The 23,266-nt window shown below is 39.7% G+C and overlaps 1 protein-coding gene across 1 annotated transcript in view; it reads left to right on the top strand.

Annotated features, from left to right (window-relative positions):
• Nucleotides 1-23,266, top strand: part of Pth2r (parathyroid hormone 2 receptor) — a 67,623-nt gene that overhangs the window by 22,678 nt on the left and 21,679 nt on the right. The window contains exons 5-9 of the mRNA XM_006974976.4: nucleotides 1,991-2,088; nucleotides 4,203-4,392; nucleotides 5,508-5,661; nucleotides 10,434-10,494; nucleotides 15,234-15,297. Of these exons, the coding sequence (XP_006975038.1) occupies nucleotides 1,991-2,088; nucleotides 4,203-4,392; nucleotides 5,508-5,661; nucleotides 10,434-10,494; nucleotides 15,234-15,297 (567 nt within the window). The remainder of the gene's footprint in view (nucleotides 1-1,990; nucleotides 2,089-4,202; nucleotides 4,393-5,507; nucleotides 5,662-10,433; nucleotides 10,495-15,233; nucleotides 15,298-23,266) is intronic.

The following is a 23,266-nucleotide window of genomic DNA, read 5'->3' as shown; positions in this document are numbered from 1 at the left end:
TACAAGAGCTGTTACGAGGACCATAGAACAGGCCATCGTATAGTAGCTCTGTTTGGAGGGAGGAATGTAGAAGGAAGTATGGTGGTTTGAAAGAAAGAAAATGGCCCCTAAAGGGAGTGGCACTATTGGGAGGTGTGGCTTTGTTGGAGGAAGTGTGTCACTGTGGAGGTGGGCAGAACAAAGAGGCAACATACTGAGCAGGAGAGCATACACAAGAACTGTAAGAATGTATTCATCCAGCATCCATCCATGGTGCAGCAAACCTCTAATTCCACCATGTGCAGGTAAGGATTGTGAGTTCAAAGCCAGCCTGGCCTATGTAGTGAAGACTCCCCTCCCCACCCAAAGGATCTATCAGAATATGTAAGGAATAAGGACAACTCAATATAAGAAATAAAGCCATTATTTCACAGGCTAAGGATGTAAATGGACATTTCTCAAAAGACAACAAGCAACAGATAATACATATTCTATAGGCTATCTTTCAAACATTGAATTGAATTGACAGTTATAGAATATTCAGTAATTCAAAAGTCACATCTTTTAGAGCACACATCAAAGTTTTATCAAGATAGAATTTACACCAGTCTAAAAATAACTTTCCATAAGTGCCTTGACTGAAATTCTAAATATGGTCTCTGACTATAAAATGATTAATTAAAAATTAAAATAAGTACATAAATAATTCACAAACAATTGAAAATTACATGACTCAGGGAAAGTCTAAACTGAATAAATAAAAGTCTGAAGTACATAATTTATGTGAAATATCAAATGTGAATCTAGAAAGAAAGTTATAATGTTGATGGATTAATTAGAAAGTAAGATCATTGAAAATTTGAAGTTATTCTGTGCAGGAGTACAGCTTCTGCATTCAGCTGGGTAATGTGATACCTAAAACAAACATTGACAGTAATATACAAAATAATAAAATAGAATTCTAAAGATGTCAAACAACACACAAGTTAGAAGTTTTTTTTAAAACAAAAAAAAACACAACAGAAAAAAATGATACTGTATAAAATACATTCTAAATACACAAATCAACTGGTTGAATCTGTTAAAATATGATCAAACTGTATACTATTGATAAAGAACTCACTCAAGCATAATAACATATATGATATGAACATACCATGAATACTACTCAGCAATAAAAAAAATTAGTGATGGATGTGACAACTTGGATGGCTCTCAAGGACTCTTCAGTAAATATTTTAATGTCTCAGTTGGTTTACATACCACCATGAAATGAAAATCGTATCATGGAAAACAGATTCAAAGTTGCCAGGTGCTGGATGCTGGGGAAGAAGGAGGTAGACATGGCTGCCTATGAGCAGTATAGTAGATCTTTACACTGGTGGATGACTTCCGTGTCTTGATTTTGGTGGTAGTCATAAAAATTTTCATGTGTGATACAATTACACAGCTATATCGGTCAGTACATTGCAACAATATTTAATTTTTGGTTTGTATATCCTAGTATAATTATGTTAGATATAACCATTAAAGGACAATGGATGGAGGACACATGAAACACCACTTATTATATTTTCCATATTCTGTGATTCTATCTATTTATTTTTAAATAAAAATTTAACAGAAGATGAAGTATAAATACATGTAACAGTATTAAAGATTATCAAAAGCTGTCTGTTCTCAAAAGAGCACACATTTTATAGCTTTTAAGTCTTAAGAACAGTCTGGAAGAATATGAAGTGTGTGAACAGAGAAAGCTAATTTGTGGTGACAAAAATTGGAATAGCAGTTGTGTGTGGGTGGACAGTGGGTGGCCTTTTGACTGGTACGGAGCACAAATGAACTTGGTGTGTCAAAACCTGCCAAGCAGCATGCTTTAGACTTGTCCACTTCATAGCATGTAAATTACAGTCCATAAAAGCTAACGAGAACCAGAGACAATATTCCAAAAATGATGTAATTGTTTTGAACCATTTTCTTCTACATATGATGACTGTCTCTTCCCCTACAGCAAGAGTTCTTTGAAAGCCTCTACATCCTGTACACTGTTGGCTACTCTATCTCTTTTGGCTCTTTGGCTGTGGCCATTCTCATCATCGGCTACTTCAGGTGAGTAGCTCCCAATTACTTTTCTCCCAAAAGGAATGTTCTAATGCCTATCTGTAGAAGACATCCAATGCATACAATCTGTGTTCTCTAACCTTTTCCTATTGCGATAGGGTCTCATGCAGCCCAGGCTGGCCTCAGATTCACTGTGTGGCTAATTGTCTCAGGGTTTTTATGGGTATGAAGAGACACCATGACCATGGCAACTCTTACAAAGAAAACATTTATTTGAGGTGGATCACTTACGGTTTCAGAGGTTCAGTCTGTGATCATCATGAAGGGAGCCTGGTGATATGCAGGCAGATGTGGCGCTGGAGCTGAAAGCAGCTGGCTTTCCACCTGGCTCTGCTTCCCATCTTACAGGCAACAGGAAGTCAACTGAAAGTCACACTGAGGGAAGCTTGAGCAAAAGAGACCTCAAAGCCCGCCCCCACAGTGACATACTTCCTCCAACAAGACCACACCTCCAAATAGTGCTACTCCCTTTGGGGGCCATTTTCTTTCTAACCACCACATTAATGATGCTCTATCTGATCCTGATCCTCCTGCCTCCAGTTACATAGTGCTGGAAATGCAGTCTAAATACCACACCTGATTTATATGGTCCTAGGGCTTCATGAATGTTAGGCAAGCACTCTACCACCTAGGCTACATCCCCATTCCAATTTCCCTTTTTAGCTAATACAAGATTCTGTTGGGGATGTCTTTCTGTATGCTGTGAATGTGTTGCTCTGATTGATTGATAAATAAAATGCTGATTGGCCAGTAGCCAGGCAGGAAGTATAGTATAGGTGGGATAAGTAGCTTGTGGCAACTTATAGATTAATAAAAATGGGTTATTTTAAGATATAAAAATTAGATAGCAAGAAGCCTGCCACGGCCATACAGTTTATAAGTAATATAAGTCTCTGTGTGTTTACTTGGATCTGAGTAGTTGCAGGAGCCGGGTGGACACAGGAATACATCAGCTACAAGATTCTTTTTTTTTTTTTTTTTTTTTTTTTGGTGTCTGTCATGGATCTCTCTCTGTAGACCAGGCTGGCCTAGAAGAGATCCACCTGGTTCTGCTTCCCACAGATTCTTAATGAAACATATTGTTAATTGTATTTGAAAATTAATTTTCATGTTTTCTAAAACGTGAAAGCATCAAGTGTGTGAAGCCTTTGAGCTAATCAATCTCTAGTTCAGTATATTTGTTTGCAAAGTGGTTGGTATTGCATACAATTTAACAAACATTTTCATTTGTGGTGGAGAAACTCATTTTTTCCCAAATTATTTTGGTATTGTTGGACAAAAGTATGTTTGATATCAGTACATAAAATAGTATTACATTTGTGACCCACAAAATTCCATATAATTGAAGTTGACACAAGATTATGACCAACACAATTGAACCATACCAGAGAACAGTAAGTATAGCATGGTTATACTACCATACCCACAGTTGTGAGTCCAGGAATTGATGAAAGAAGGAGTAAGGGCTATAGGTGTCCCAAAGGGAGGACACAGTGGTTTGCACAATGCCAACCAGTGTGTAATGATTTTGGAGGGTAGACAAGGGAGAAGGAATGTCTCCTACTGAGACCTCAAGTGATACCTAAGTATAGGATGTAAGCAAAGAACAGACATGGTTAGGAGTCATCAAACCCATGTGTGAGTCAAGGAACCTTGTTATCCGAGAACTCAGGATTTCTTTTCTGACATCCCAATTCATTTAGTGAATTTGTAACAGACTCTTACTGTTGGAGTTCAAGTTAAGAGAGGAAAAGAAAAGAGAAGAGAAGAAGGAAGAGAGAGAGAGAGAGAGAGAGAGAGAGAGAAAGAGAGAGAGAGAGAGAAAGAGAGAGAGAGAGCGCACTGTATTGATACTGTAGTATAGCATAGCAAGAATTGGATTGCAATGATGGTAGGTCAGAATATATTTGAAATGAATACTCATAAAGTTACATTTCAATTTGAGACTCAAGTCATTTCTGCAAGAAACCTAATCATGACTTTTCACATTTGAGTTTACCATGTTTTCCTTTAGCGAGGAGGTGTTTGGGCTTGTTGGGCATTATTTTCTTCCTTTGTCCTAATTTTATCCAATTTAAATAATAAACCTTTTCTCTGCACAGACGTTTGCACTGCACTAGGAACTATATCCACCTGCATCTGTTTGTGTCCTTCATGCTGAGAGCTGTGAGCATCTTTGTCAAGGACAGAGTGGCCCAGGCTCACCTAGGAATAGAGGCGCTGCAGTCTCTGGTGATACAGGGTGACCTTCAGAACTTCATTGGAGGACCATCTGTGGACAAATCTCAGTATGTACGTGTTCTCATTTTCTCTGACTACAGAATTTTTTAAAATGAGTTTCATTTCATATTCCACTAAACATTAACTTGCATTGGGATCTATCTATCTATCTATCTATCTATCTATCTATCTATCTATCTATCTATCTATCTATCTCCCCATGTGTAATCACTCATTTGGACTCATTATTCAAGAACATCCTGCAAAATGCCCAATTGCAATGGAATTTGATATATGAATCACAGTGGCTGTTGTGGGTACCTTTAAAAATAAAATCTCATCAGCAAAAAACAGATGTGTGGGATGTAAAAGGCTACCACATTCAGTTCCCTTGCTGTATCCTTGAAGTCTTGTGCCAGCAGGAAACTCCAGGGCATGAGACTCTTTTCAGTCTTAGAGGTTAGAGTCACACAGTAGTTCAGTCAATTTGATCATGGGAGATAATCAACTTAGATTGGCACCTGGCACTTAGTTATAGTAGTGGATTGATTTCCTCCACAGGCCCAGTGAATGGCCGCCTGGATCTCCATTTCCCTTTGACTTTGTGGTCCTGCTGTGTGATTCTGGCCTGGCCTGTGATTTGGTTTCTCCAGCATTGTGGAATGAAGTGACAGTGAACGGGGTGAAGCAGATTCTGTGAGGGAGTCTGGCGAGGGTGAACTGAGCTCTGCTCAGATCTGCAGAACGATGAGCCCTTCTATCATCCCTCAGATGTGAAATGTTTGCTCTTTTCAGTCATTAACGTTTGGTGCAGTTTATTTTGCTGTAGTAGTCACATGAAAAGCCCGGAATGAAACAAATTCATCATAGAAACATGACTAATAGTAATATTTTTTCCTCTTTTTTTTATCCTGTTTTTTTTTCTGATGATCATATATCATTTTTATAAAAATAAAGAATTATGAAATTTGGTAACTACTAAAATAAAAATATCTTACTTTAAAAACAGATCAAGTTGGTAGTTTGTAGAGTCCTGTGTTAAGACAACTTGATTCTGCTCTTTTCAACATTCTTGGCATTCTCCTGAATGAAGACATTCCTGATTATCAGAAGGTAAATATAAGAACTGTCTTTTATTCTTGAATAAAATGTCCTAATTCAATGCAATTCTGGTTCATTTGCCACAGGTCGGGTGCAAGATCGCTGTTGTGATGTTTATTTATTTCTTGGCTACAAACTATTATTGGATCCTGGTGGAAGGGCTCTACCTGCATAACTTAATCTTTGTGTCTTTCTTTTCGGACACCAAATACCTGTGGGGCTTCATCTTGATAGGCTGGGGTAAGCACTGACGTCACCTTTCCTCTGACTGGCTGTGGAATTGAGTGTATTGTGCCTTGTCCATCACCAGCATTCCTTCAGCCGTTTCCCTAAAATAACCCCGCCCATCTTACCTTATTACGTTTCTTTTGTTTCATTGTCCTGTTAATGAAACACATTTAATGAACTTCTCAAACTTAACTTGTGGTTAGTGTTTCTAGGCCAAGTTCTCACTAGAACTCTGTGGAGGAAACTGGAAAGGGCACATTATTAGCTGTACTTGTTCCAACCTTCCAGGCCCATGCCTTGTGCCTTGTCTGCTCTGTCGATGTTTTCTTCCTAACAGTTTTGAAGTTTGAATTTATAAGCTACAACAGTGTACCTCCGATTTGTGTTTCTAGGTCAAATAATGAGAGTGTTAGAAAAGCATCTATAGTACTGTTTTGACTGCATTTAACACAGAAAGTTACAAACTAATTCTGGAGCCCTACCATTCTTGGAAGGTGATTATTCAAATTACTTTTTCAGTAGAGTAAATTTAAAAAACATGATATTCAGCTCACATTCCACAAATTACTTACCAGTACCGGGCAATTACTGGATCAGGCAGAATCTCAACAAGAGACAGAAAAGAGAATACTGTGGACTTGTTAAAATTTCAGGGAAAGGAAACCCCGAGGTGGTTAAAAGAGAAGCACCTGGAAATTGAACAGTTGTAGACAGACCTAAGTTGCTACTTTAGTATTTGAATTATGAGTGCTCAGCATAGGAGAAAGGTATTAATGTCTCAAGATTAAATTGGAAGACTTGTTTTTTTTCCCTTCCTAATGAAGCAGGAACATTTCCCTTTGCTCATTTTGCCTTAAAACTGTTACAGCATCTGGAAGTGTGAACTAAGGAAAAGGGAACTGGTTCACTCACTGAAGGCTTTTAGGATTGACAAGACATCAGCTGACTGTAATGCTGTCGTAATTTTGAAATGGTGTTTATGGGTAGAGTTTTGCCTGTGAACCCAGCTCGCTTCTTTCCTTTTATGAATTTCTACATCGATTGTGTGCACTACAAATTCATTTTTCTCTAATTTCTTATGGTATGATAATGAACAGATTCAGACCCTCTCATCAGCTCTTTTTTGGGCTCTTGCCACTCAGTGCAATCTGTTTTGCTCAGTTAAAGTTGGGAGTTCACAATGAAACCTGGGAGACTTGATTTCAGATCTTCCAAAGGGGGAAAAAAGAAAGGGTAAAAGTGGCTTATTCTTAGCAGACTTTCATGCAAGCAGAGGATTCTAACTTTCCTTTACAACTTTGGTTAATTTGCTCACAATGATCTTGTCATTGGGACGACAAGGCAGTAAATAAGCACAGTCCTTTGCAATCTCTATTTCCTGGGGGAGACTTAAGAACGCACATTAAAGTACATAGGATCTTCACAGTTATGGATATGGAGCGTCTTTTACCCAACATTAGCTTGATTTCATTAGCACAATCCCACACGACAATAAATTCTGCAGCTAGTCTATCTTCTGACTCTCTCTTTGCGACTCCAGTCTTTAAAAGATATTCCGGGGCAGTGGTTCTCAGCCTTCCTGATGCTGTGACCCTTTGATGCAGTTCCTCATGCTGTGCTGACCCCCAACCATAATATTATTTTGTTGCTACTTCATAACTGTAATTTTGCTACTGTTATGAGTCATAATGTAAATATTTGATATTGAGGTTATCTGATATGTCCTTGTGAAAGGGCTTCTTGACCCACCAGAGGGGTCACAACCCGCAGGTTGAGAAATGCTGTTCTAGGGCATTATTTTAATGAGAAGATTCCTGGCTCTGAAAGCAAAACTCTTTTAAAAAGTTCCTATCTACATCTGGTTGATTGATAGATTATGCTGTTCTCATATCTCAGAAACTGAGAGACTGATTTTATTTTCACAAATCCATTCTTCAAATGCTTACAAGCACGACATCTGCTTTGCAAAGTGGAAATAATTCAGAGAATCCAACTGCATATTTTCTCTCAATGACATGATTTGTCGGCTTTATTGTAGAAGGGAACTTAGCTGTTTCCTTCTATCACTCATTTAAACTCTCTTCAGCTAGGCAAGTACTTAGAAATCTAGTGATACACTATTTACACTGGTTTTTAAAACAAACATTTTAAACAGTGCATTGAAAAAAAAGTTACAATCTGAAGAGGAACCAATGCCTATCTGATTATTTCTGGATTAAAGACAAGTATTAACCTGACCACTTTTTTATAAGATTTAACCACAAAGATGTAGAGACGGGGGTGGAAAGATTGATCAACAATTAAGAGCACAGGTTATTCTTCCAGAGTACCTCAGTTCAATTCCTAGTACTCACGTCAGGTGGCTCACAACAGCCAGTGACTCCCGCTCCTAGGGGTCCAATGCTTCCGGTCTCTGTAGGTACCACATACACATGGCACACACTTTCACACACACATAGCCACACAATGTGAAAATTGTTTCCCCATAAAATAGCATTTATTTTCTAATACCCCAACTGGATAAAAATACAATAAATAAAAGAAGAAATTTTAGGCTAATCTTTCCAGTGAACATAAACAACAATTTTCAATAAAATTATTATAGGCTACATTAAAATACACATAAAAGATCACTCACCATAACAAAGTGGGCTTCATTACAGGAATTCAAGGATAGTTCTTCATATGCAGATAAGTAATTATAATACATGACATGAATATGATAAAAAAACAAAAATCACATGATTATTTCAACAGATACATAAAAGGCTTTTGATAATGATGAACTTCCTATTTGATAAAACTATTGAAGAAAGTAGGAGTAAAAGGAACAAATTTCAGCATAATAAAGGCTACAAATGACAGACTTAAAGGTAACATTATACTAAATAAGGAAAAACTCAAAGAATTTCCACTAAAGTCAAGAATAAGACAAGGGAACCTACTTTTTCTATTCTTTTTTTAAAATTTATTTTATTTTATTTTACAATATAATTTAATTCTACATATCAGCCACAGATTCCCTTGTTATCCCCCCCCTCCCGCCCCCCTTCCCTTCCCCCCAGCCCACCCCCCACTCCCATCTCCTCCAGGGCAAAGACTCCCAGGAGGACTGAGATCAACCTGGTAGACTCAGTCCAGGCAGGTCCGGTCCCCTCCTCCCAGGCTGAGCCAAGCGTCCCTGCATAAGGCCCAGGTTTCAAACAGCCAACTCATGCACTGAGCACAGGACCTGGTCCCACTGCCTGGATGCCTCCCAAACAGATCAAGCCAATCAACTGAACTGACCTACTCTGGTGATAGGATGGCCAAACACCCTAATGGTCGTGCTAGAAACCCCATCCAATGACCGAGGGAACCGGATGCAGAGATCCACGGCCAGGCCCCGGGTGGAGCTCTGGCAGTCGGGAGTCCAGTTGCGAGAAAGAGGAGGGTTTGTATGAGCGAGAATTGCTGAGACCAAGGTTAGATAAAGCACAGGGACAAATAGCCAAACGAATGGAACCACATGAACTATGAACCAATGGCTGAGGGGCCCCAAACTGGATCAGGCCCTCTGAATAGGCAAAAACGAACTTTTAAGAATGATGTAGAGGGGAATAAAAGAAAGTAATGAGCCTTTCTCGTTCAGCCTAACACATCTTTACTTTTTCCTGTCCTCGTCTCACTTCTCCCACAAATGATGTTTTATTCTTCCTTCCATTTATTCTCTCATCTATATATCCTTCTGCACTTTAATTTTGTATTTAAAAGGTTTCGCTTTAGGTTTTTACTATTATGAGTGTGGTATTTAACTTTTATATCCTTCAACTGTCCAAAGAGGTGCCAATGCCTGCTTATTATTACAAAAGCTCTTATCCTGGGTTGCCAGCCCTTCAATGTAGAAAATACCTCACATTCTGTGTTTTTTGAAAATCATCGGCAGGTATAAACATTTCATCACCTGTATGTAATGTGTTACATGTATATAATGTGACCTCAGTCTAGAAGATAGTTTTCAATTGTTCATTGGGTGGTAAAGTAAATATAGAAGTATTTGTTAACACCCCTGTCTTAGTTCATTTTATGTTGCTATAACAAAGAAGCTGAAGCTAGATAACTAGTAAGGAATAGATGGAAGCCAGCAAATGATTCTGGAGGTCTGAGAGCATCAGCTTCTGCTGCCAGAGTGTGTGTTATGTAAGAGAGAGCGATGCTGAGAGAGGAAACCGAAGGATACCAGGCTCTCTTTATAATACCTCTTTTCTGAGCAGTCACTTCAGTCCCATGAGTGTGAACAAAACCTCTTCTGTTAGGAGTCAAAAGAAAGGACAAAACCACAGTCTTCCTGACCTTAAAACCTGCTGGTAGCATCTCCTTGCCGTCCACTTTAGAATGCAAACAGCGTGATGTTCTAAAGCCCACGGCTTCTCCCAGCTTTTCTCTGTCCTCACTGCTCCACTCCTTAGAAGCAGGTGTCTGTGCATCGAGAGGCAGAGTGTACCACCCTCTGCATGATTATGGCTTTGGGAACCCCAATCCCCTTCAAATGTGGTTCCCCTTCCATCCCTGCCGTGAAAACCTGACCAAGGGTCATCATTTTCAGATCTCCAGGGGCCATTTGCCCTTTATGTTGTAACTTCTCAGACTGATGAGATGGCGTTAGGTGCACTTGACTTAATCACAACAACACTTTCTGTGTGTCTGTTTTTCTCTCTTAACTGCTAATATTATAGGCACGTGAGAAAAAAAAAGATCCTTGATCTGAAAGTAAATACGGGTCCCAAATCTCTTTCTTGTTACAGGATTTCCAGCGGTGTTTGTTATGGCTTGGGCGGTGGTACGAGCCACTCTGGCTGACACCAGGTTAGTGGAAATCAAAACGCGGGTGGGGGTGGGGGTGGGGGTTTCTGTGGACGGAGGCTGTCACGTGGTTCTTGTTCCTGACACTGTTGTCCTTTGGGGAAGTCACATGAAGTTGCCTGTATGCAGTGGTAGATTAACGCATTGCCCTGAAGCGGCTTACCTCCTAAGTCAGAGAACAGAGAGGCTCACAGTATAGATTCAGATGTTGAACTTTGTGTTTTATGTAATCTAAAGAACTATAACGATCAAAATATGTCTATGTCCATTATTCTGAACATTCCACATTCAACTTCTAAGTTTGCTTTTGCATGTTTGTGTGTGTGTGTGTGTGATGCCAAGGCTTGAGCTGAGGGCCTTGTACTTTCTAGGCACGCAGTCTAGCACTAAAATACACCCTCAGTTCTAAGCTATTGGAAATACAAAAGTAGTCTCTTCCAGTCTTAAAATTCTTTTTCCTTCTTTTTTTTGGGGGGAAGGGTTGGGGGGACTTTTCAAGACAGGGATTTTCTGGGTAGCCTTGGCTGTTGTGGAGCTCACTCTATAGACTGGGCTGGCCTTGAACTCAGAGATCCACCTGCCTCTGCCTCCTGAGTGCTGGGATTAAAGGCATGTGCCACCACTGCCTGGCCCCATCTTAAAATTCTACCAAGTGATATTAGACTAGGAGAAGCTAAACTAACTGATAAAATTGCAGAATCAGTACTTTCTGTTTCTTGGTTTTATGTACTTACAAAACAGGTAACACTTTATAAGACACTGGCGACGGTGAGTTTTAAACACCAACCAACTTGCTGCCACTTAAAATCTCTGGAGAAGAGAGCTTGTATTGAAGAACTGTCTAGATTAGGTTGGTCTGGGAGCATGTCTGTGGAGGATGATCTTAATGGATATGGGAAGCCCTGACGACTGTGGGCAGCACAATTCCTTAGGCAGGAGTCCTAAACTATGTAAGACAGAAGAAAGTGAGCCGAGTGGCTAGCAAACAAGCAGGCAGCATGGGTGCTTCTGTTTCTTTCTCACTGGGGCTGTGATGTGACACTAGCTGATTGAGTTCCTGCCTTGGGTTGCCCTCATTAAGGGACTGTAGCCTAGAAATGGAAGCCAAATAAACCCCTTCCTCCCTAGTTGCTTCTTATAGGGGCATCTTATCGCAGCAACAGAAGCAGACCTGCTTTGTTCCTGCTTCATTTAGAGGAGATAAGGGATGCCAGTGAGTGGGGGGTGGGGAAAGGGGGACGGGACCTGTAACTCCTTTGTTCTACGTTAGCGTCATCATTCGGAAGGAAACGTGGGTTGTGCAGTAGAAAAGGCAGCAAAAAGGTGCGCTCAAACATCTAGGATTTGCATACTCTCCAGGGCCAGCCCCTCTTGTCTCCTCTATTTTTACTGAATATGGTGGAGAGGGAGGCAGAAGTGGGCGGGGGGGGGGGGCATGGCGCTGGCTTACTCACTATGATAGGATGGCACAGGTTTCCAATGTTGGTGTATAAAGTCCTACTTTCCAGTCAAACACTTGAGCCTGAAACTACAACATTCAGAAATTCATTCCCTAGAGTGTTAAAAATCCATTTAAAAACCTCCGAACAGAGTTGAGTTCCTCAGCTGGGTATGATGTGGACTGTTGAAAAATTAATTTAAAATAAGAAGTCATAGCATTTTATTGAAAGTGTCTGAAATCTCACTTGCCTCTCTTATTATGTCAAAAAGAAAATTTGAAATTTTGACACTCTAACCCACCGGAGTCAATGCTTTTGACTCATTTAGAGAGAGCCGATGTTGACCTACTTCCAAAAATAATGATTTTTGTAGAGTTGGAACTGCATGATTGAATCCCGTGTGTTAGGAGACATGATGCTAAAATGTCAGTGAGGCAGAGAGAAGAGATTGTGAAGATGTTATCCAATGCTAAAAACTGAAATGAAAATGTGTGGAACCCAAAAGCCGTGTAGCTGGTACATCAAGACTTTTGTTCTAGCTGAAGGCTTTTGAGGGTAGAGTGAGCCATGATGTATGCAACTTAGTAACACTCTTTGATCTTTCTTGTCTACTGAAGAATGTGAAAGAGGGATGCCAGTGCATAATGCTGAAAATGTTCAAGTCAGTGTTCAGTGTGCAAGTGTAACAATTCTGTGTCTTGATTTCCATTCCGTTAAGATTCCAAGTTCACTGGCTGTGCAGACCTCAGCTGGGAGGGACAGAATTAGTTTGACGTAGGGGTTTTGTTGTTCTCTGTGTTACAGTCTTGCAACATACATGTGCAACTGATACATTTGGGTATCAACAAGGAAATCTATATATGCAATTTTATATGTACATTCTAAAGGAACATAAAATTGCACAGCAGCATATAATTTTTTTTAGAGAGATAAGTGTGCTAATGCTTTGGTTCCGTTTATTGCTCCTGTGACAAAAATACCAGACCAAAGCAAATTAAGCAGGATTTATTTTGGGTCACAGTTTGAGGTATGGTGCATCATGGCTGAGAAGTCATGGAGGCAGGGCATGAGGTGGTGGGTCATGGTTTCTGTGGTCAGGGTGCAGAGAAGGATGAATGCGGATGCTCTGCTTGCTATTTTCTTTTTACTCAGTTCAGGACTCTCTCAACTATTGAATGGTGCCACCATCATATATATATATATATATATATATATATATATATAATTATATAATGTAATAATGTATTCGTATTTAGGATGGGGCTCCAGAAATTGATCACTCATTGAGAAATGCACAGACACGACTATAGATTTGTCTTTTAGGTGATTTTAGATCGTATCACCCTGATAATCACTATCAGTTATCACAGCTTTCTGTTACTGTGACAAAATACTCAAGACAATGGACTTAAAAATAGGAGAAAGTTCAGATTGGACTCTCAGAGGTTTTGACCCATGATTGTTTGGCCTTGTTGGGCCTATATAGTTCATCACAATGAGAAGGGGCTGTTTGCTTTATGGTATCTGGGAATCAAAAGGAAAGGGGGTTGAGACTCCTAATTTCTCCCTCAAAGGCGTCCTCCAGCAGTTCCACTTTCCTTCCACTGGACCCCACCTTGTAAAGCTCCTGCCACCTCCCAGTAACGCTGGACACTGGGACAAAGCCTTTAACTCGTGGGGAGTAATTTAAGATCCAAAATACAGCAATAAGAAAAAGTAAGAATATGATGCTTGTATTCATTTAGAAATGTACAAGCGCTGACAGCATATTTAATAAAATAACGAGAGAATGCGGGGAAGATCAGAGTGTCTCAGTATAGCTGACGTCTTCTATTTTATGATTTTTGAGGTGAGAATGTATTACCTGTACATGAAAACTATACTCTAAAAACACATAGTTGTAGATATGGACTGAAAATATTTTACCTTTTAAAAATTGTTGAAATAACATTTTATTGTCTATAAGGTATTCATAAAGTACAATTTCTTGATAAGTTTATCATGTAGAATTTGAAAAATTAACATCACATTTTCCCCAATTCTTTATATCATTTACTATTGGTATAATCAATACTGAATTTTGTCTGGGTAGAAAGAAATGGAAGACTTTTATTTACATGTCTATAAGTTTAAAACTGTTGCTTCAAGTGTTACCTTAAACTTTCAAGTAGAAGTAGTTTAAAAAAAACCCTTAATATTTAATCTAGTGTATGGCTTTTACCAGTACAAGCCAGATTAGGTGAGGTTCAGTTAAACTTATTTTGGATTCAATTTATGTCATTTCAATAAAACAAATATTTAATGGCCATCTGTATTCTATATAATCTGGGCATTTGGGATACCTCACAATACCCCGTCATCTCCCTACACTGATCTCTGACAGTGTGTTACTTAAATATTCCTTAGGGATTAGAGACTAATTGTAACGAATAGCTAAATTGTGGGGTATTTTTACCAATGCCATTAACATAATCTGTAGATGTTAAAGATGCAAATTATGGATCACACACAGATATGAAATGAACACCTGCCAAAATGTTTAACTCCCTGTTCAATGAGGAGTAACTAGGAAGATGTTAAATTGGATCAAATGAGACATGAATGAACCACTTATATTCATGAAAATTAATACTGAAGGTTTACAAGTAAATATAAAAACTAGTCAAGAGAACACTAATGAGTTATAGTCCATCAACAAAGCTGAGTTCTTATTTCTATGATAAGAATCATTTGTGTTCAGTTTTCTGTTGTATTTCTATAGATAATAAGCTATGAAATAAAATTGCTCTAACTTCTGAAAAAGATAGATTTTTTCTTTGCCAAAATTTTTAAATTATGTCTTATTTTGATGCTAATAAAAGCAAAGTGCCATTGTGCTACACTTAGTCAATTTTTTTTTTTTTTTTTGGTGGCTGTAGAAACAAGGTCTTGACCTGATCACTATAGAAGTAACTTCTTTGTATTATAACACTCATGTACAGGCTCCTTCATGGTAAGGAAATCAGGACTTATAATGTGTTTTCAGTGGTTTGGATACTTCAGGATCAGAATCTTAAAAATGTTTTTGTTTCTCCAAAAGAAGAAGCTGGGGTTAGAGTTGATTCTCATTTATTTGTTTGGCCAAATTTATTCATTAAGCTTTCTTTCTCTTCCTTCCTTCCTTCCTTCCTTCCTTCCTTCCTTCCTTCCTTCCTTCCTTCCTTCCTTCCTTCCTTCCTTCCTTCCTTCCTTTCTTCCTTCCTTCCTTCTTTCCTTCTTTCCTTCCCTCTCTTCCTCCCTTCCTTCCTTTCTTTTGCACCTCAGGTGTTGGGAACTTAGTGCTGGAGACCGGTGGATTTACCAGGCTCCAATCTTAGCTGCTATTGGGGTAAGTTTAAAAGTTTATGTAGCTTCAATAAATAATAAACAAACAAATAAAATCACCACTAAAACTCTGGGCAAGTTTGCCTGTTGCTTTACTGTACAGTGGGTTTTTAGAAACTTTTACACCTATCACAATAGCTGGGAGAGTCAGGGCTGGGGGTCAGCCTCTATTTGTGGCTGTCATTGGGTCTGGTGCAGACACTGGTTGCTGTTCTTTGAATCAAGGTAACCAGGTGGCACCTGGGAGCAATTCTGAGGCTTCATTACACATGTGAATATTTACACGTGCAGGGATTTATAAGGCTCTAAATTACAGCCTTCTTTTCATCAATTGCATCCGGAGTTAGTGTTCTCAATACCTATTAGTAAATGGAGGTGGTGAGAAGCGAAATGCAGAATAACAGCAGAGCAGAGGAATTTGGGGAAAGAAGAATGATGGTGAGATCTTCTCTAGAGCCTTGTCTGACTCTTCTGTTTGTCTTGCTTGCTTCATGGACATGGGCCGGGTCCTCCAAAAGAGATGCCCTACAAGACCCTGTCTACAAGGTAATAGAGAAAAAGGCTAGAGCTGGCGTGTACTGCGTGAGACCCAGGTGCCTGAATGTTTCTACTGTGTATTGCATCTGGGTTGCCAAGGAAAACAAAATTACACATCTGGGCCAACAAGACTCAGCAAAATGCTTACTTTTCACTTTCCCAGATGACTCCATGGTATCAGCTTCTCTGGTTTGATGAAAAAATTACGCTAGCTTATATTCACTTGGTTCTTGCTTGTGATACAAGATGATGCGCATCCTAAAAACACACATGCTAGATAGATGTTAACACATTAGAAAGTAATTTAAAAGCCCAATGACTACTTTTGCCTTTCTTTGATCATGGTATTCTCTCTGTCCCTCCCTTCTCCCATTTCCCTTCTTCCTGTCCCCTCCCTGCTTCCCTTACAAGCGTCATTCACTTTCCCTGGACCTGGGACCATACTGTATCCAGATGAGCAGCTGTTCATACGTCTAGGCACTTCTAGACAGTCAGTAGGAGTTTGTGTTGCTTATAGGAAAACTGGTTAAAGAACAGTCATGCAGGTCAAAAAGAACCTTTACCCGAGGCCTGTGGATGTTGATGCTCAGAGAGGGAAACGAAACGGTGCAGGGATAGTTCAGGAGGGCAGTGTGAACCTTGCCATGGGATTGTCAAATTAGACCGTGTCTCAGACGTTCAAAAACTGTGTCTTGGGTAAAGGAACAAGTGACCTTAATAAATCCTTGCCTTTTAAAAGTAAACAGAATGCTACCCTGTCAATCTAGTGACAACCCAGAGCTGCAGTGTGTCTCTGAGAGAGCATCCATGACCCTGAAGGGAACAGCAGACCCCCACAAAGAGTTTGCTATTCTCTGCTGATTTCTCATTTCTCACTGAGCTCTCTGCACATCTGCACACTGCCACCCTTTGTCTTTTCCAAATTTCCACTCTCTCCTCTGAGTGTTCGCTCCGTCGGGTCTTACTGTTGTCTTTTTCAAGGGGCGACAATGTATATCTTACTCCTTTTGTGTTTCCAGTTAATGTTCCAAAATACATCTGTTCTATACAGCGGCTGTTCGATCTTTTTCCATGTGATAAAAGGAAGGACCCATAAGTCCAAAGCTCTTTATAGAATTGTCAGAATTGAAGTAAAAAGCAGTAAACTATTGGGCGTATTCCATGGAAACAAATAATTATTTAACCCAAAGTGTTGTCTGTTTATTGGCTGGAGTTGCTATCATCAACATGAATGAAGAATTTATTTGCAGAACTTTCTAAACTAAAATGAGAAACAGCCAATTTAGAATTAAAGAATTATAAAATTGTCACACTGATAAAGGACAATGGAGGGCATTTTCTTCTTCAACTAAAAACAATCACAAAGCAAACTCTCTCTCTCTCTCTCTCTCTCTCTCTCTCTCTCTCTCTCTCTCTCTCTCTCTCTCTCTGTGTGTGTGTGTGTATGCACATGTGTAGGTGTGAGGTCCTCACATATATAAGCCAGAGGTTGATGTCTGGTGTCTCTTTAATAGTTCTCCACCATGTTTGTTTCGAGACAGGCTCTCTCATTGAACCTGGAGCCAGCTTGCTGATTCAGCCAGCAAACTCCAGGGTTTCAACTGCTGCTGCTCACTAGGCCTGCAAACACCTGGCTTTTTCTCCATAAGATATAGGGGATTGAACTCAGGTTCTTATGCTTGTAGGGCAAGGGCTTTACTGAACAAGACATCTCCCAGCCCAAGAATCCTTGGTTACTATTTCCAATATGATGAAGTTCTTTTAGTCAGTCTTATAAATTATAGAAGAGATTAGAGAGTAACTTTCTATTCAGCAAGAATTGCCTTTGGGGTTCATTATTACAACTCAAGGGTAAAAGAAATTCCTCCAGTCTTCATGATTGACTTAGTCTGTGAATGTATCAGAAAGTTTTCATTAGATGCCAGAAATTACACTGGAAATCAATGTCTTCCTTATTTCTATCAATAACCTGGAGAAAGTTGAGTTATAAGAGAGACAATTTAAAAAGGCAAGCAGAAGCCTAAGGAAAAGAAAAGCCAGAGCTACAAAGAGAAACCCTAAGGCAGAGTTTATAAAGCCCAGGGACAAATAGCCAAACTAGTGGAAACACATGAACTATGAACCAATAGCTGAGGAGCCCCCATGGAACTGGATCAGGCCCTCTGGATAAGTGAGACAGTCAATTAGCTTGAACTTCTTGGGAGGCCCCCAGGCAGTGGGACCGGGACCTGTCCTTAGTGCGTGAGCTGGCTTTTTGGAGCCTGGGGCCTATGTTGGGACATTTTGCTCAGCCTGGGTGAAGGGAGGAGGGGACTGGACCTGCCTTGACTGAATCTAACAGGTTGAGCTGAATCCCCATGGGAGTCCTTTCCCTGGAGGAGATGGGAATGGGGGGTGGATTGGGGGGAAAATTTGGGGGAGGAGGGAGGACAAGGGGAATCCATGGCTAACATGTAAAATTAAATTATTATTTAAAAGAATAAAGTAATAATAAAAAAATAAAATGAGGAATTATCCTAAGAGTCAAGAGATAATCCATAACAGACAGCTCCAAATAGGAAGGGCCTGTTTGGATGACCACACTGGATATATCACCTCAGATATAAGATTACTAGTGGAAATGGCTGAGAGGAATCCTGAAAGTACCCACAATCCCACAGAGTCAAGAGTTAGAAGACACACAGCAGACCCAGTTCAATGTGTGTTAGAACCTAGATTCTATAAGAAATGATTATTTTACTTCAATTCTGAAGACCAGTACTTTACAAGAAAAATTGGCCGTTAGAAAATGAAAGGTGATTTTATATCTATTTCAAAAAAAGGTAGAGTTTAATAACAGAAAACCACAAGCAAGAAAATTAGTGATTAATGGGGTGGCTTCATTCATTCATTCATTCATTCATTATTTGTGAAGATTGGTAATGGTCTGGGGAGAAATGTGTTGGTTCTGACTCCATGTTCTGTGCGCTAGCATCAGGAATTGAGGACAAGGAGTGTTGAGGATGGACCTTGAAGAGGTTTTTATGTCTCATAAGAAACTGAGACAGAATTCTGCAAGTGGTGAGAACCCAAGGTTTTCACACTGAACCCATGGAATCAAAGCTCTCATTCAGAAAGTCCTTGGGGCTTGGAGGAGATTAGCAGTGGGACTGTTACGTAGAAATGATACTGAGGGTCAGTAGGTCTGAGTGGTCATGATGATACTGGAGGGTGGTGAGAACCTGCCAGAAGTTCCAAGTTCTTGTTTCCCAGAATAAACAACTGGGCAAGCAAAGACCGGTGTCCCTATAGAGTGATAAAGGATAGACTTCAGTTTCTAGACCTCAGTCGTGTTAATGCTTGTGCATGTATACCTGTAAGTGACTTTAGACATGGAAGGCCTCTCGGAGACTCTTTTTGGTTCCTGACCCCATGATCCCCAAAGATACTTGAAGTGGTCCCCTGGCTAAGCAGAGCTTTCTGATGATTGAATATTCTTTATTCCCGTATGCTGGCATGCTATCACTTTGATATTGTGAAAAAGGCTATGAAAGCGCATATCCCAAATGAATAAATTATCTTACAGTTATATAAATTATGATCTCAAAAAGTAAACAAGGGAAAAAACAAACAAACAAACATTTTTTTGGTATGAACTGTTTTTGATCGTAGAAATCTTTATTATGTCCTCAAAGCAGAGGTATTTAGATTCTGAAAAAGTGAGTCAGCCTTTACTCTTCTAAGTCATCTAATAAAGTATTTCATGACTCACCTTCTGCTCACTGAGGAAAAAATATAAAGTAATATTCTTATTTTTACTTTCATTTTCTTGCTTCCCATGTGAGTCCAGTTTCTGAAGTTAATAAATATTTGATTAAAGAGAAACTGGCTTCCAAGTTACTTTCCATGGCAATCCAGCCAGCCAGGCAGTCACTCAACACCCATGTTGGAAGCTGACTGGGTCTCTTCTCACCGAGTCTGTGTAGAGGTGCGAAGAGAGGGAGGACATTGGTACCACAGTGCATGGCTTGACTGTATAGCAATATCTGTTCCATTTGTATAGCTATAGGTTGTTTTGAGACAGGATATTGCTATGTAGCCCAGGCTGGTCTAGAACTTCTGATCTTTCTGCCTCTGTGCTGAGTTTACAGGCACATACCATCAGACCTGGCCTATACAGCCCCCCTTTTTTTTCTGCACCTGGACATGGTATAAATCCCTAGGGAGGTCTGGCCTGTCTTGGGTCATAGAGACTAGACTCTTTGGCTAGACTGCCTTTATTAGGGTTTTCTTCATTCAGTTTTTACTCAGTTGTCTGCGGTTTGGGGGATATATACATATATAAATATATATATATATACATATATATGTATATATATATATATACATATATAAATATATATATCCCCAAGGCCAATGTAATGAAGCATCTCTACCCTGTTTCCCTCTTGGTTTTATGATTAAAGGTCTTACATTTATGCCTTTAGTATACTTGGAAACTGTTTAGTCTGTGGTGTGAGACAAGGGTCCAATTTCGTTCTTCTGCATATGGATAGCTAGTTTCTTCAACACCATTTATTGAAGAAATTCTCTTTTCCATGCTGTGTATTCCTCACCTTTTTTCTTGAAAATTATTTGACCACAGATGCATGGGTTTACTTGTGAGACCTCTAGTTCCAGTGGGCTACCTGCATTTTTCTATGATACTGCTACACTGTTTTGATTACTGTGATTTTGTAAATAGTTGGAAATCAAGTAGCATGCTTTCAGCTTTGGTCCTGCTCAATATTGTTTCAACTATTTAGGATTTTAGGTACTCTTAAGTGAATTTTAGGATTTTTTTTTTTTTTTTACTAATTCTGTGAAGAATGTATTTGGAATTTTGATAAGGATTGCATTGAATACCGGGATCTCTCTTGGTTTTATGGACATTTCCACAAATTAAGTCATCCAACCTATTAACATGGGATATTTTCTCATTTATCTGTGTCTTTTTTAATTCCTTTCAATAGTATTCATAACTTTCAGCTTACAAATCTTTTCTTTGGTTGATTCTCCACTATCTTATTTTCTTTGTGTTACTATTGTGATCCAGATTGTTGTCTTCTTTTCTTTTTTTTTTTTGTAGTTTAATGTTTGTGCAGTTTATCAATATTTTAACAGCTTTGGGCCCTGCTCTGGAAATTATTATTATTTTTTATTTATTTATTTATTTTTTTTGGTTTTTCAAGACAGGGTTTCTCTGCGTAGCTTTGCGCCTTTCCTGGGACTCACTTGGTAGCCCAGGATGGCCTCAAACTCACAGAGATCTGCCTGGCTCTGCCTCCCGAGTGCTGGGATTAAAGGCGTGTGCCACCACCGCCCGGCTGCTCTGGAAATTAAATGCTCAGGCTGCATCTCTCTACAGAGTCACTGCCTTTTCATGGATTTCATGTTACTTGGTTGTCCTGTAGCTTTGCTCTCCGATCATTTTGTTGTTTTAAACATTTTCTTTTCTTTCTTTCTTTCTTTTTTTTTTGATTACCCCACATTTTTCTTTTGTTATGATGATAGGAATGAGGCTTTGCTTTGGAGGAAATCTCCTCTCTCTCTCTCTCTCTCTCTCTCTCTCTCTCTCTCTCTCTCTCTCTCTCTCTCTGTATCTGTCTCTCTGTGTGTCTGTCTGTCTGTCTGATAGCTGGCCTTGAATTGGCTAGGTAACCAATCCTCCAAGTGCTGGGATTACAGGTGTGCATCACCATACCTGGTTAAGGAGGCACAGTGAAAACCAGACCCTTCTCCTGTTACTGAAATGCTGCCTACAAAATTATTTCAGGAAGAAAGCACTTTTAATGTTAAGTTATTAAACTGAGTGCCATGTGCATGGTAGGTCATATGCTAACATTAGAGACTGCAATGGCAAAGAAATCTCACTCTTTTTTGTGGCTAAACAAACAAGCTTTGCATAGGTGTTTTCAAGAAGGACAACAGCTGATTCTCACATAAGAGGGCTCACCAGTGCCATTTGGTGCATATGAATCATCCTAAACTTGATGCGACTACCTGTGTGTGTTAACTACCTTTATGCAGAGGGAAAATAAACTTCTCAATGCTTTGTGGCAGAGGTGGCCTTGAACCTTGAAGATGTCCACCTGCAGAAGTTAGGCTTCTTCTCTCCAGGAAAACCAGGAGCTATCTCCTTTGATGCTTGTATTTTAAAGAACTGGTTCCAAGGTTTTGAGAAAGACACTCTTGGGTCCTCAATATGATAAAAGACCTGTCTGATGAAAAAAAATATTTATATATATTTTGAAGAGATGAGAAAGTGCTTAAAAGTTTTCTTAGGTAAATGGTATGAGGAAAAGGAGGGAAGGAAAATCTCCTCCCCCATTTTCCCCAGGGACAATAAAGCCTCTGAGTTTTAATATGTATTTGAGCATATCCTAACTCTGTAGCAGAAGTTTTCAGGTTAGTCTGAATGTAAAACTGCTTGCAGTAACTTCTAGGAAGACTTGCCTATGTATTTACCTCCTGGGATTCCAGACCTTTGGGGATTTCCATGCCAGGCATCCCATATCCTCTAACCTACAAAAGGAAAAGTGAGCAGAGAGCTCCATCGTAGTGTCCAGAGAGTGGTCCTTCTCTTTCTGGGTGATTCGGTGTTGTGAAAGCAGAAAGGATGAAACTAATGGCAACAAAGATGACAGAGTGCTCACTGTGGGCTGGGTGCAGGTGCAGTAACTCTAAATAAGGAAATGGACCAGGCTGCTCAGCTGCTAAGTGAGGAGAGCTGAGACTCTAACGTGAGGATATACATTGTTACCTGGTGAGCTCCAGGCATCTTTAATAGAACCCAAAAATCCCTGAGTGTGTAGAATGGACTCTCCTGCTCATGCTCACACCCTTTACACAGCTGTTTACCTGAGTTTGAACTTGTCCAGGTCTGTTCCACATGCCTTTCTGAGCCTCTGGAAGGTTACACAGCTGTTTACCTGAGCTGGAACTTGTCCAGGTCTGTTCCACATGCCTTTCTGAGTCATTGGCAGGCTAGGATGTGTTTCTCTTGCTTCCTTGAAGTGTCATATCTTCAATTTGACCTTTTGGATGGCCCCAAACCTCAAAGAAACAGAAGGCTTCTGACTGTCTGTTGACTGTCTCCTTGCCCACTAAGCTGCATGGTATATGTAAATAAGTACAATATTGTCTCCTAAATCTCTATATTCCTAATGCATTTTGAGAGTTTCCTGGAACACAGTGGCCAGTGGATCAATAGTAGTTGAAAGAACCAACCACCTGTACAAAGTAGATGTCCTTGGGGACTGGGACGGAAGAAAGGCAAAACAAGGAAAAGCACACACAACTGTAGAAATTCCAGGTCTTTTTCACCAGATCGTTTTCTGTCTAGGGAGCCAAACTACAGCTGTGTAGATAAAGGTAAAGGTCGTACATCAGTGGGACAGAAAAGAGCACAACCTGTG

Source organism: Peromyscus maniculatus, chromosome 13 (assembly GCF_049852395.1).
Source record: "Peromyscus maniculatus bairdii isolate BWxNUB_F1_BW_parent chromosome 13, HU_Pman_BW_mat_3.1, whole genome shotgun sequence".
Taxonomy (NCBI): domain Eukaryota; kingdom Metazoa; phylum Chordata; class Mammalia; order Rodentia; family Cricetidae; genus Peromyscus; species Peromyscus maniculatus.
Note: the sequence above shows the minus strand (reverse complement) of the source record. Positions and strands in the feature narration are given on the sequence as shown.